The sequence below is a fragment of the Dermacentor andersoni genome, chromosome 10, assembly GCF_023375885.2.
Source record: "Dermacentor andersoni chromosome 10, qqDerAnde1_hic_scaffold, whole genome shotgun sequence".
In the NCBI taxonomy this organism is placed as follows: Eukaryota; Metazoa; Arthropoda; class Arachnida; order Ixodida; family Ixodidae; genus Dermacentor; species Dermacentor andersoni.
Genome location: NC_092823.1, coordinates 79409785 through 79424228, shown reverse-complemented (window position 1 = coordinate 79424228; position 14444 = coordinate 79409785). Strand labels below are relative to the sequence as shown.

Genomic DNA, 14444 nt, shown 5'->3' with positions numbered 1-14444 from the left:
GTCACTTGTCAAAATAAGCTGTTCAATATTATGGCCGTCCTCTTGATTCTACTCAGCCGTTCGCGAACGAGTCTGTTAGAAGACTACTTACTGAAGCGACAATATATATTATAGCAGATTACGGGAATTGATAACTTCAAACTTTATATTTGTATTAGGATTCTTCATCAATTGACTTGCGTTTGTTATTTTTCAGGACATCTCGTCCATTCTACATTAAACGGATTCAGTAATGTCATAGATCATCATAGTTTATTGAAGACCCAATGCGTGGTTGCAGGTGTTGATTCACAGAAAGGCGTGTTTATTATTTTGCTCAAGGTGTGACATGACGCTACTGTTATCGCTCTTGCCAGCAATTCCGAAGTTTAATTCACAGCTAGAAGAGATGTTTCAAAGCCTCCCAGAGCACCATGTAAGTTACAAGATCATCATCATAATTCAACCAGTAAAGCTCTTCTCATCCTTACTTAAGTCTTTTTCGCTTAATCTTATTTCTAGGTATTTTCGGAACTAATAAATTATCGAGGCAATTGGCCCAGCTGACTGCCTCACGAGGAAGAGGTGGTATTGGGTGGCCCATGCAATGCGTAAGGCAGGTAACCTGTGATCAAGTGTAGCTCCAGAACTTGCGGCAAAGGAAGAGAAGCGCAGTCGTGGGCCGCAGAACACGAGCCCAGGTAGCACACAAAGTCTTGAAAACGTCGTATTAAGGGATTCAACGTCTGAAACGGATTTTTGACCAAAATCGACGCATCAAAGACGTTCCAAACAAGATAGCTTAAAAACGAGGGGTGAATACGTTTTGATAACGTTGGAAGCCAGGCAGCTTAAAAACGAGGGGTGAATACGTTTTGAAAACGACTCAAGGCGCCACCGCCACGCCACGGCGCGTCAGCCTCTTTAGCGGCTTCTACAATATTCAACAACCCATCAACGCGATCCAACCTTGCGCAAGGTGGCGATACCGTCGTCAAATCATGTGACCAAGGTGGCCACGTGATTCGTGATGCCGGGCTAGCCGGGCATAGTCGCGTCGTCATGGTGTCGTCGCGTCACCGCACTCGTATTGCGCTGTGGTGTGTTTGCGGCTGTTCTGAATGTGCTGCCGCTGCCCTTTGCTATGTAAGTGTTGCAGTGTTTTGCTGTCAAGAAAACGATATTCTGTGATCAGTTTGGGTTGTGCGATATGTTTGTGTGGTTTTAATTTGGAAATCAGTAGTGTTTTCAAGTGTTATGTGACCAAGGCGGCCACGTTATTCGTGAAGCCGGGCATAGTTGCGTTATCGCACTCGCATGGCACTATGGTCTGTTTGCGACTGTTCTAAATGTGCTGCCGCTGCCCTTTGTCATGTAAGTGTTGTAGTGCTTTGCTGTCAAGAAAACGACATTCTGTGATTAGTTTGGGTTGTGCGATCTGTTTGAGCCGGGCATAATAGCGTTATCGCACTTGCATTGCGCTGTGGTATGATAGCGGCTGTTCTGAATGTGCTGCCGCTGCCCTTTGTCATGTAAGTGTTGCAGGGTTTTGCCGTCAAGAAAACGACGTTCTGTGATTAGTTTGGGTTGTGCGATCTGTTTGTGTAGTTTAATTTGGAAATCAGTAGTGTTTTCAATTGGAGGGCACGGAGTGGAGGGCACTAATCAGCTCTTCAAGTTCATTGTCATGTTATGTGAGGCGCCTTTTCACTGACGCTGTAATTAAGGCGTTAAGGGCAGTATAAGGACGAAAGTTAGAGGGACGAAATCGTGCCTGTGTGTCCCTAGCGTCGGGATCGGCCGCTATGCGTAATCCTAACAAGAAAGTATTTTGCAGAATGCGAAGAAAGGCGGCAATATTTCTGTCTGTGCGCACCTTGCCGATCTCCGCAACAGAGCCGTCATCGTGGTATTTTATTCTCCCGTTTAGCAAGAGTGTTGCAGACAAGGGAACTGGTTCAAACAGGCTTTTTTTTTTAATGATTCAGTACTAGTGCGGTATCCCAAAAGGTGGGGTCAAGTGCTCGCCCTATTTTCTTCCCTCGCGCTACAGCGCACTGACGGAATTTTGCGTGCACCATACCGTGCTTTTATCGTTTGCGCTTCAGGTTCTCGATTGTGTTTTCGCCCCCTTTACCCACGTGATGGGTATTTCATGGTATTACCGGGTACCACATGTGTCCATATAATGTGTCCAATATATGAAACGGCCAAATTCAATGTTACTTGACGCCTCAAATGGTAGTAATGTATTGAGTCCCTTGTAGCTTTGTGCTTGTTATCAATTTTACTATTTGGCGAATGGATACAGCATGTACGCTGCATAACTCGCTTGTGGATACTGCATACGTGAGTCGAGTATGCCCTTGGTATAAAATAACTTGTATGCTTTAGGTAGTACGATGGTTTGCAGTTTGGGACATGTGTTGGAATGTATATGTATACGCTGTGCGCCCTTCGCGCTTTAAGGCGGCTTGCCGAGTTCGTGCGGGTGCCATGTGTACGCATGGAGTTCGGGACGCGCTCTCGCAGTTTCATATATATATATATATATATATATATATATATATATATATATATATATATATGTGTGTGTGTGTGTGTGTGTGTGTGTGTGTGTGTGTGTGTGTGTGTGTGTGTGTGCGTGTGTGTGCTGTTCGCGCGCTTCGCACAACAGGGCATGTTGCAGTTCTTTGTCCTTGTGCGACACATTTTCCTAGCGTACGTCTGTGCATTATTTGATACCGGTTTCACACGCGGCTCTTTTAGCCGCTATCCAGTCAGTTACAAATCGAATTTCTCGGTCGTGATTGGCTCCTCTGCGCAAGCTACGAGAGTGAGCCAGTCGCATCGATAATTTCGATCCGGATCGGGCTTGATCGCGATCGAGAGTGGTCGTGTGACACCGGTTTTACACATGGCTCCCACATAGGGAACACTTTAAGTTCAATGCTACTGAGTGAAGAGCAAGTGCATATACATGCCAGTGGTGGTATGTGGGCAAGTCTTTCTGGTGAAGCCAATACTTGTGCATTCAAAATATTTCAATTACCAGCGTAGTGCATCAATGTATCTACTTCGACAAAATGGAGCACCAGTGCAGATATTTGAGCATACCTGTCCAGGGCAGCAAGTGTGTCTACATTGAAACCACTACCAGCATGTGCGGCAGTTCTATTTCCAGCAGCGGGACTGCACAATAATCAGTAGGGTGCTCTCAAGCTGTTTATCTATGAAGCTCTGCCTGGACTGTGTGCCAAATATTTTTGGACGTGAAAGTGGGGGTGAATTGGTAAACATCAGTGGAACTGTGCCTGGACTTTCTGGCAAATGTTTTTGGATGTGAAAGTGTGAGTGAACTGGCAAAGAATTTGCTCTGGGCTACATGTGTTAAACGTTTTTCTCATTCAGAGTGCTTTTTTTTACATTAGGAGACTGGAGAGGTGCGCAAAGTGTGACATGTCAGTGTGCTAATTAATGTATTTGCTGGTTTGCAAATTATTCGTTGCAACTTTGTTTTTGCCAGAGAGGTACAACTTTGCCTCTTGTAAAGGGCTTTTTAGATAGAACACTTACTATTTATTATGACCATTGCTTCCTTTGTTACACAAATGCAGCTTCCAGTGCATTCCAGTTTATTTCCATGTTTATGCAAGTTTCTAATATGAGGCTTGCATATTAATTTCTCACGTTCTGGAGTGGCAAGATGCAGCATTACTGTCTCATCGTTCGCTGTACTACAGTAGTGTTCACTTCTTACACTGAATCCCCCATTTAAGTATTCTGTACTAATTTCACTTTTTGCTTTTTTGTTGTATGGTTATTTTTTCTCGCCATTACCTTCTTTGATATATCCTAAAGGCAATATTTACAATTTTGCATTGTTCCCATTTTTTTTTATTTCTGTCACAGGATTGTTTTATGATGGTATGCGGTGGTATTTCTTTTGTGCTCTTTTCAAGCTTCTAGCTGATTGGTAACATCGCTTGGAGGCAGTTACCATCCGATTCATACTCTTGCATTTTTCAGTCTACTTCTTCCATTCGCTCCGATGTCACTTCTGCATAACTCTAGTCCATCTAATAGCACGTGCACTTTACTATGATAAATTAGACACTTTAGTACACTCCAGGTTTTTCTGTTCGTTTTTGTATGTGTACTTGGAATTTTGTTTATGTGCTAGTGAATGTTCCCTTTCGAGGTCATTACGAATCCTTTCTGCGACTTTTGTCATTGTTGATGTACTTTTACTTCTATTTGCATTTCTCACACAGTTTGTTCGAACCTTGCATAAGCTTTACATTTTAATAAAGTGTTTTTGCTTTGTCACAATGTTCTCATTTCATGCACTCTTGGCATGAAGGGCTTGGTCTGGCCACCTGCCAAGACGTGGCCATTTGTTCTTTGCAGGATGTCATTCCCATTGTGGTTGTAAGCATCGTAGCTTACTAGAGGCGGTATTAAGGATTTATTATTCCTAACAGGCTCATTTTCGTGCGACTTCGTAGAGGATGCGCCGGCCATGCGGGGAACAGTGCTTGGCACTGCGCCATGGCTCTTACAGTCAACACCGACGTTTCTACTCAACTGGGGCGCGATTGGAGATCGTTGTTCGAAACGCCCGATCAGGTTCACCTCACGCGATTGGCCTAGGCCGTGCCAACGGGTGCGGCTGACGACGTCTGCGCGGCATAGGCCAGTCGCGTGAGGCGAAACTAAACGCGTGTTTTGAACAACGATTTCTGATCGCGCCCGTGACCCGCGAAAATTAGCTTCAGATGATCGTAAACCTTTCAAGACCGCTTCTAGACCAGCTTTTTGATAACGTCCTAAAAACGTTTAGAAATTGGTTACGAATAGTTTTGGTAAAGGGATTACTTGTGTCTTTCCCAATCCTATTTCTAGACCAGCTTTTCGAATACGTCTTGCAGACCTGTTCTAGATCGTCTCAAGAAAGTAATTAAGCCGGACATTAGCAGAGATATACGACGTTTTCCCGCCGAAGTTCTCTCATTCGTGTCTTCTTTAACCCGTTTTTATCGTCTTGGATAAACGCTACGAAAACGTTACGTATCTCTTTTGTGCTACCTGGGAGGTGGTGTGATGAAATTAGGAAATTTGCACGCATAGGATCAGGTCAGCTGGCACATGAACGGGGTAATAGGAGACAGCTGGGAGAGGCATTTGCTTTGCTCTTGATATAATAGATTGAGGATGGCTGCGTTAACTTCAGCATTTTTTTTTTACATCCGTACATGCGGGTGATTAGGAATGGCGGGTTGAAGCGTTCCAAGTAGTAAGCAGAACTTCAACAAATAATAACGATTGTAATGCCGCGCTGCGCTTTCACCATATACGTAGCACTAACCATCCTATATCTGCAGCGTCCGTGTGCCGGTGCTGTGTCCTCCCTCAGCAGTCTCTGAGTTTGCACTAATTCATTCGACCAATCAGGTTCGAACACACTACCTGTGTATTAGCCAACTGCATGATGCAAACTCTCGCTATATAGGAGTATATACCAGCAAAAACTCAGCTGTGATTTCGCGGTAAAGGCTAGAGAAATGCGTCCGCATTACGTCGCACCTCTTTGAGGTCTGGGATCCGTGACTGCGTTCACCATATTAGAAAGTGTCGTTCAGGAGCTTTCTTCACACACATGCTGCTCCTTCCAGAAGTGAAGTGCAATTGACGGTGATATCGAGGGTCATTTGAACTATATATATTTATATATAGCTATCCTCCGGGACGCTAAGCCTTCCCGTCAGCCGGCTTGGTTATGTCTACACACGCAAGAACTTAAAGGCACGTCGAAACGATTTTGGCGGTTGCGTACAGCTGCGCTGAGTCGGTAGGGTAGGTTCTCCTGATAATGTAGCGACAAACCCAAGTGCTTAGCGTAAAACATGTGGTTTATGTCTCAGTTTTAATCATCACAACCACCAGCAACCTCAGCGGCGCTGCTCCCGGCACTTTAGGTCGACTCGGGCAAGCATTCGCATTCGCTTCCCACATGTCGTCATGGGAAATTATGGAAACATGCCACTCCATTATGTTTATTTTTAAAAGCATAAGTGTGCGTAGCTTTATAGACACCGTTAAAAATAAACAAACGAATGCAATAAATGAGGACTTTCCTTTAAGCCAGTGGCGCGCTTGTGCCTGATAATGTGAATCGTCTACTACACCTGTTGTCTGCACACGTGCATTTGCGCACACATACGGAGGATTTAGAAGAACGAGTTTCTTCCAAAAAGCTCGGTTTTGTGGAACTTTCGTGAGGCTACACGCATCAACGGGAAGGGTGGGAAAGAAGGTGGCAAAGCTTAACAGTACTATAGTGCCGATGGAATCAGGAGTTTTGAAGACACGGGATCATGGATGAAAAGCAATGGGCGGCTAAACTGCCAAAATATTTTTACGTAAAAGGCGTGAACACAAAATGGAGGAATGGATCTAGAGAGTTACTAATCTCATTACTAATAGCTCAAAGGGCAGCCGCCTCTTTCTCACTCGTTTAGTGCTCACAGGGGGGAGCATAGGAAGGGTGCCGCCGTGCATGCGTTTCCTTTCCTTTCTTCTCTTTCCTTTTTTTTTGGGGGGGGGGGGGCGATGACTCGCGATATCTAATTGCCTCTGGTTGGCGATAAGATGAAGATTAGCGGTAGTTTGTCACACGTTTTGCTTTTTTGACGGGCACACAACCACACAATTATCTTGAGTGCGCCACTTACGCAGTTGGATTACGATATGGACTTAAATATTAGTGTAAGAGCAGGAACATTTCAGACCTGCGAAATATTCTCATGTGCGCATATTCTAAGCTTTGAACTACAACAGTGCATCAAGGTTTGAATTATTAGTTTATTTCCTTTTTTTATAGTTGTTATTCGTGAATAAATAGTACATATTGTTACGTGTAGCTGATGTACAAGTCTATTTACAATATAATTACATGTAGACCAACGGTGGCAAAGATGGCGACGCTATATCAAGCGGGCACACGTCGTCTTCTTTCTTCTCAATGCAGCCACACTGTGGCGGCTGCTCCGTATCATCACCCCCGGCGGTAGAAGCACAGTACCGGTGCTTAATCTACACATCCGCGGTGATAGGTGTGCGGTATGGCTTCAGTCTAGCCGCGTGAACGATGTCACTTGCAGCTGATGGTGATGCTGAGAGGTCGGCGGGGATGATTTCATACGTGACATCGGTCACTTGTCGCACCACACGGTATGGGCCAGTGTAGCGCGACAGCAGCTTTTCGGAGAGGCCCACACATCGAATGGCTGACCAGAGAAGCACCACAGAACTCGGAGGAAAGTGCACGTCGCGATGGTGGCAATCATGGAGGCGTCTCTGATGCTCCTGTGAGGCCTCGAGACGGGTGCGGGTGAGCTGGCGTGCGTGGTCGGCGTATGCGATCGCGTCGCGGGCGTATTCAGTGGCGGAGCGTGTGGTCGAGGGCAGCAAAGTGTCCAAGGGCAACGCGGATTCTCGGCCATATGGGAGATAGAATGGTGAATAGCCGGCAGTGTCGTGATGCGATGAATTATACGCGAACGTCATATATGGTAAGTGAAGATCCCAGTCGTGGTGGTCGGTCGCAACGTACTTCGACAGCATGTCGGTGATGGTCCGGTTGAGGCGCTCCGTGAGGCCGTTGGTCTGTGGGTGGTAAGACGTGCTGAACCTGTGCTTTGTCGAGCAGGAGTGGAGGATGTCCTCGACGACTGCCGAGAGAAAGCTGCGGCCACGGTCAGTGAGTAATTGACGCAGAACACCGTGTCCTACAATGATGTCGTAGAGAAGAAAGTCAGCAAGGTCAGTAGCACTTGTCGGGAGGGCTCTGGTGATTGCGTACCGCGTAGCATAATCAGTAGCGACGGCGACCCATTTATTTCCGGAGCCCAAGAGAGGAAATGGTCCAAGAAGGTCTAGACCAACACGGAAAAAGGGTTCGGGTGCGATGTCGATCGGCTGGATACATCCAGCTGGAAGTGTAGAGGGCTTATTCCGGCGCTGACAGGGCTCACAAGCGTCAACGTGGCGCCGCACGGAGCGGGCGAGACCCGGCCAAAAGAATCGACGGAGTACACGGTCGTATGTGCGCGAGACGCCCAAGTGTCCAGCCAAGGAAGCGTCGTGAAGTTGGTGGAGGACAATCGAATGCAGGTGTGATGGAATGACGAGCAGAAGGCCAAGGCCATGTGGATCGAAGTTGCGGCGGTATAATGTCCCCTCCTTGAGGAGAAACATCCACAGAGAGGCGTCGCCAGGCGTTGGCTCCAGACGGTCGATGAGGGCTTGTAATGAAGAATCGAGGCGTTGCTCGTTGCCGATTTGAAGCAACTGGGACACAGAGAAAACGCAAGCGATGGCATCCGCATCAGCCGGTTCGTCGACGGGGTAGCGGGACGAACAATCGGCATCCTGGTGCAAGCGTCCCGTCTTATATACCACGGAGAAGGTATATTCTTGCAGGCGTAACGCCCAGCGTTATCTTTTTTCTCACTTTACGGTCACCCTTGAAAAATTATGTAATATTTCTTTAATAGGTCGCTCAGAAGAATTGGAAGAATTGCAATAAAAAAGAATCGACCTTGGGCAGTCACATATGGCGAAAAAAATCGACCCTGAAAGGGTTAACAGTTTTGCTGTAAAAAAAAATTGCCTCTTGCACGGTAAATGTGCTTACATATGAGCGTTACCGTTGCCCGTCATCAATTTATATTTGATAGAGCGGGAAGAAAACGATGAAAAGAAAGAAAGGAAAACGCTAAGAAACCAAGCTGAATGTTATTGCCTTAGTTTGGTTCCTTAGAATGTTTTTTTTATTCTTCTCTCCGTTCTCTCCTTCTTTTATTTTTATTTATTTATTTCTTCCATTTCCGTATTTCCTTTTTTTTTTTTCACGAGCACCTCTTTCTGCCGCTCCATCTATTATGTCTTTCGGAATCAGGATAGCTCACGACCATCAGCAAAACAGGTAGATGGCTGCTGTGCACGCCGTTGACACTCCAGCTGACACACGGGCGTTGACACGTGATTAACAGACGGCCGTGTCCCTGACCTAGTGCACAGCACTCCTTTCTTCTCGATTCGACACCCTCGCCGCCAACACAACTTCGCTCGTTGCCGCACCCACCCGCCTTACGCCCTCTCCCCTTTAGAAGAAGCCCACCTATATATGCTGTGGCGAGGAAAGCATGCGTCGCCTTGAAGAAGACAAGTCCCCTTGTCGAAACGTTGGCTCCTACTTTCACCTTATTCCCGTTTCGCTCATCGCCTAATCCGATGAAGATTCTTGTTGTACTGGATGCGGCACCTGCTGCTGCTCTTCTATAGGTCGTCTACTTGGAAGTGATGGCCATTCATTTGAAGAGAGACGTTTCGGGGTTTTCTGCCGTCCAGCGTCAGCGTTCGCTGCGCTGGAAACTGCAGGTGTTGTCGTTACTTGAATAGTTAAGGCATTTTTCGAACCAGTCGCACTCCTACGTGATGACCGTCTACGGCGACGTCGTCTACGTCGCTCTGTTTCAGCGGCTTCCTTGCGGGTCGAACTGTCCTAACCATTTGTTTGAGAAAAGAAAATTATTTCCTAATCTTCGGGCAATCTTTGGAAGAAGCACTGTGAGCGCCTTGGCAGTTAGAGCACTTGAAAACAGTAACACTACAGTTTTGTTCCGAGCGGGGTTCGGCGCATCGGGGACACATGTCAGAATTTGTGCAAACGCTCTTCACATGGCCAATCCTCTGGCAGCTATAACATTGTAGCGGCTTTGGAATAAACGGTCGAAGTGGGTGGGGGAAGTGGCCGACCTCCACATAGGGGCGAAGGCTGTCGCCCTTGAATGTTAATTTCACACAACGTGTCTTAGCAAGACGTTCGGCGTGCACAAAAACATTCTTGTCTGTCACATCGGGGATCTCAATATCTATTTCATAAACGACTCCTGCAATGGTGGTGCGATCAGCTGGCACAATGGATCGAACCTTTATGGTGCACAGTTGCGTTACACCCTGCAGTCAAGGTCTTCACGCAATCAGGGTTATCGCGTCGATGGCCAAGATGTTTTTCTGTGCTTCTAGCCTCAGGTCCTTGATTTCGTTTGGAAGTGTTCTCAAGAAACAAGTACAGTGCTTGCCTGTTGAGGATGTGCAGATTGTCAGTCGATTTTAATACTCAAGTTTGTATCACGCTTATTCATCACATATAAACTGTTTAAACAAGCCCATGTTCTGTTCAATTTGGTCATGTTTCCATATCTTGCTTAATTGATTTAATTCGTGTTCTACTGTTTTTCATAACTGATGCCTTTCTCATTTGTTTTGTAGTTGCATTTATTACTGTTGCTGCGTTAACTAAGTTTACTTTTCCTTTCGTTTACATGATGTACAGGAGGTCCCAATTCAGTCTCCGACTCCGGGATCTCCTCCTGTATATTACATGTTGTAATAACTTCGTATGCAGTTATAAAATTTCATTCTGATTCTGAACAGAATGGTATGAGGCCACCGGTGAGGCGCATTTTTTAGGGTGAACGAACTTCACTCCGAAGATGCATTCACGCTCCTTCGCTTGGCTCTGCGGTGCAAGACAGGTTCAAACCGTCTTGCGTTGACTAGTAAGCTGATGCTGAGTGCAGTTCAGTGTCCTCGCTGCCGCTAGATGTATCTACTCGCTTCTTCGAGGCGATTCCCGCTGATCAACCGGAGCCGGGTGAGGCCTTGGGACGTTGCAAGTCCATCACCGCCAGATGTGGGGCGGTAGACGCTACAACAACAGTGAAAAATCCAGAAAAGAGGAGAGATGGGCAGGTTGTTGAGAAATTCGACTTCGCCCTGCCATCTGTTAGCCGCCAGGTTAGCTCAGATGGTGGAGCGGCTGTCCGGGTAAGTCGGTGGTCCCGGGTTCGAGTCCCGGACCAGGACGAATTTTTCTTCAACTACGAGGCTTTCCTTTCTAGGAACCCGTATGGGTTTCCTTTGTAGCAATTGCTAGGAATGGGTGGATGCCTGATTTTTCCTTAATTAACGGGCAGGTTGAGTTACACAGAAAAAGCACTTAGTCGTCGTCCCCGTAATTCGGAGTCTTCTACTGCTAAGGGGGAGAAAATGAACATTGGTCCCGGCCGCGCTTGCCTACAGAACATGATATGAGTGAGCAAAATTACAGTCCCAAGTGCGCCGTAACGGACCAGGCAAAATCTTTCGGGCCCGGGCCGGGTGCGGGTCAGGTTTGAAACTACCGAGTCGAGCTCGGGCGGGCCGTCGCATAGAACGTTCAGGCCCAGGTCCGGCCGATAAGAAGGCCCGTGCAGTGCTCTAGTTCATACTGTTTCCGCCGAGTACAATTTAGTTGACGAAGTTCGAATTGTTTCTTGTACACATTTACTCATGAATGAACTGCAAATATAAAGAGAGTACCATAATGAGCCAAAGATGCTTCAGCACTTCTTCGACACTACAAGATGGCTTAATGTTCAGGAAAACGAATGTACTATCGCGCTCAGTATGAGCTACACCGCGCGAGCGCGTGGCCGTGCGCTCGGTATGGTCGTACAGCAGCCCCGATAGTGGCGTGTTTTCGAGCTATCTGGAGAGGGTGTAGCTGTTCCAGCAAGCTCGCATCACCTCCACTTGCTTGCTTTCCCCTTCACCCTCATTTAGACTGGTGTTGATATCTGTTTCGAAAATGATAACTGTAGCCGTAGGTGGACGCCCAAACTTCCTAATCGGGCCCGCATCGGTCCGCACAGTGGGTGTTATCTGGTGTGTCAGACTGATAAAAAGGAATACGTTCGTCAGCTCGCAAAATGTCCCGGGTGCCCAACAGTGATCGACTTCTTAATTCATTTCTCTTCATGGGCATTTACAGCACGCAAGCTGTCTTAGTGCGAACCAATTTTTTTTTTTTTTTATTCGGGCTGAATATATATTTGACTGATGACATGATTCTTTCATATCAGTGCACGTTAAAGAACCCCAGGTGGTCGAAATTTCTGGAGCTCTCGACTACGGCATCTCTCAGCCTGAGTCGCTTTGGGACGTTAAACCCCATAAACCAAACCAAACCACACGACTTTTCGGAAAGGCAATTAAGTACCCTACACAAAAATAACCTGCACATCACCTTGCGTTTATGTACCTAGGAAAAGTATCCTCTTGATGAGCTGACTGGAAATTAGTGTATACTGGTAATACCGGTAATGATCGGCGAAATCGGGGTTTGGGGCCATAGTGATAGTGCACTCTAAAATTTCGGAACCATTTAATGCATCTTAAGAAGGTGTGGTGTGTTCTGCAGCCATCACGCACGGTGGTAAGTTTATGAAGACGACGCACGGCCCCAGGAGTTGCGGCAAATCAACAAAGTAGGCTGCTCCGGCCAAATGTGAAATGTTGCTATAGTACAAAGAACGGCGGTGGAAGCAATGGCAACGCGTTGCCGCATTAGTAACGGGGCTATGCTAACACTCTGTCGAAAACAATGCATGGCCCACGTCGTGGCTGCTTCCGCCTTTACGCTGGACGCTGAGGCGCATTATCAGTGCTAAAATCATGTCTAAACGCACAGCCCTTCTTGGACAAAAAAAGCGCTGTCTTTGATAACCTTCACACGCCACGTCTGGTCGGTGGCAGAAGTGCTGCATGATCTTGCAGTTTCTGCTTCAGCGAAATCAAAGTGAACAAGAAACAGATAAGGTGTCCTCCAGATAAGCGGGGACGAGGGGTTCCAGCGCGCTTGCTGGAACAGCTACACCCTCTCCAGATAGCTCGAAAACACGGCACAATCGGCGCCACTGTACAACCTTGCAGAGCGCTCGGCCACGCGCTCGCGTGGTGTAGCTCATACTGAGCGCGATAGTACATTAATGATAGTTTTATCACGAAGACATGATAAACTGCTATAAAGGCAGGACAGATTGTAGATAACACACCGCAATAGCTAATAGCGTTTCAATGAGAACCCGCTTGTCAAAATATCACGTAAGCCTTTCTTCGAAGCGCATTATCGTTGTCTAAGAAACAAAGTTAACCCAGTATTAAGCAGTAATTTCAACACTATGAAACATGTTATGTCCCACATGTGACGTTATCGTGACAATAACACGATAGAATAGCCCATATACTAGTTGACCTACCTGTGTTGCAGGGGCCGAACGAGGGCCATTTCCGTGTCATCTGCGCAGTGATCTCTTCCCACAGGGATTGCTTGAGCGGGCGTATCTGGTAATCATCGTTGGACACATCCCACAACGCGGGACGCTGCTGTATTAGGGCAAGGAAGTACATCAGGGCATCATGCGACATGGCCATGTGTGCATCGGTTGACACAGAGACGCAAGGCACGGGCACGTCGTTGCTACACCACACGATAGCGACAGAGACCGGCGCAAATCGTTCAGGCGTCAGGAGGCTCTCTCTTCACCGCCACGAGCAACGGCGTCACATTCGCAAAATGGCGTCAGCCAGGCGCCGTTTGTTCCGCTCCCCGGCCGCGCGACTCGCCCTTCGCCAACGGAAGCGTCCGCGGACGAAGAGAACACGTGACAGCAGCTCCCCTGCAGGCAGCGATCCGGCGCCCGGAGCAGCGAAGGAAAAGCGGAGATGGCAGACCGTCGACGAACGGATGCATCTACCCTCTACTTCGTGGTCCCGTCCCTCACTGCCCCACCTCCTCTCTCTCTAGCTCTCTCTTCAACCGAACAACCAGCGCGAAACACCTGCAGCGCACAGGCGGGAACGTTTCATGTTCCCCCCCTCCCCCGCCCACCCCTCTATTCGGACAACTTGCCCGCTTTCCTTACCCGCTGTTGAAAACGCATTTTTGCCATAAATTCTGTGAGCGGGACTCCGTCAGCGAAATATGTGCTCAGAATTTGCGCGCAATGGTGTAGTGGCTGTCCTAAAACGGTTCATAAAGGTAACCGTAACGATTAGTTCGATTCTCATCCAGTCCAGTCAAGGTAATCCGCGGGCGAACCGCAGTCGAAGCTTGAATTTACGAGAATTCTACGAAATAGGCGACGAAGCAACAGCGACAGAAACAGCAACTTCATGGACGCCTAGTGCCCTCTATGTTGTGCGTAGGAAACTATCCAAAACAAAATCGTAATCTTCAGCGCTAGATGGCGCTGCACTCTTTCAAGGCTCCCCTAAGGTGAAGATCGTGGTGTGCACGGTGCCGGAGATGCCTGTACGTGACAAGTCACGTACAAAGATCCGTAGTGGCTGCTAATGAGGCGATATGGAAAATGAGCCAAGAGAAAGGCTTCGAGGTTGTCGAAGTAAACAGGGAAGTAAGAAGATGTGGTGGTTTTAAACGAGACGTGATCCACTTCAATTACAGGCTGGCACGAGAAATGGGCTGGCGACTTGGTGGTCGCGCTGTTGCTTTTTCAGGGGGCCCGCGGGTGCTCAGGAGGCCAGAGTAGGTAGTAATGAAGAAGGTCCCCTAG

General features: G+C 47.5%; 1 protein-coding gene across 1 annotated transcript in view; it reads right to left on the bottom strand.

Annotated features, from left to right (window-relative positions):
* The window catches only part of LOC126544117 (uncharacterized), a 32925-nt gene extending 19225 nt beyond the window's left edge, over window positions 1-13700 (bottom strand). Inside the window, exon 1 of the mRNA XM_050191343.2 lies at window positions 13128-13700. Within this exon, the coding sequence (XP_050047300.1) occupies window positions 13128-13302 (175 nt within the window). The 5' untranslated portion in view covers window positions 13303-13700. The remainder of the gene's footprint in view (window positions 1-13127) is intronic.
* Window positions 13701-14444: the final 744 nt, after the last annotated feature.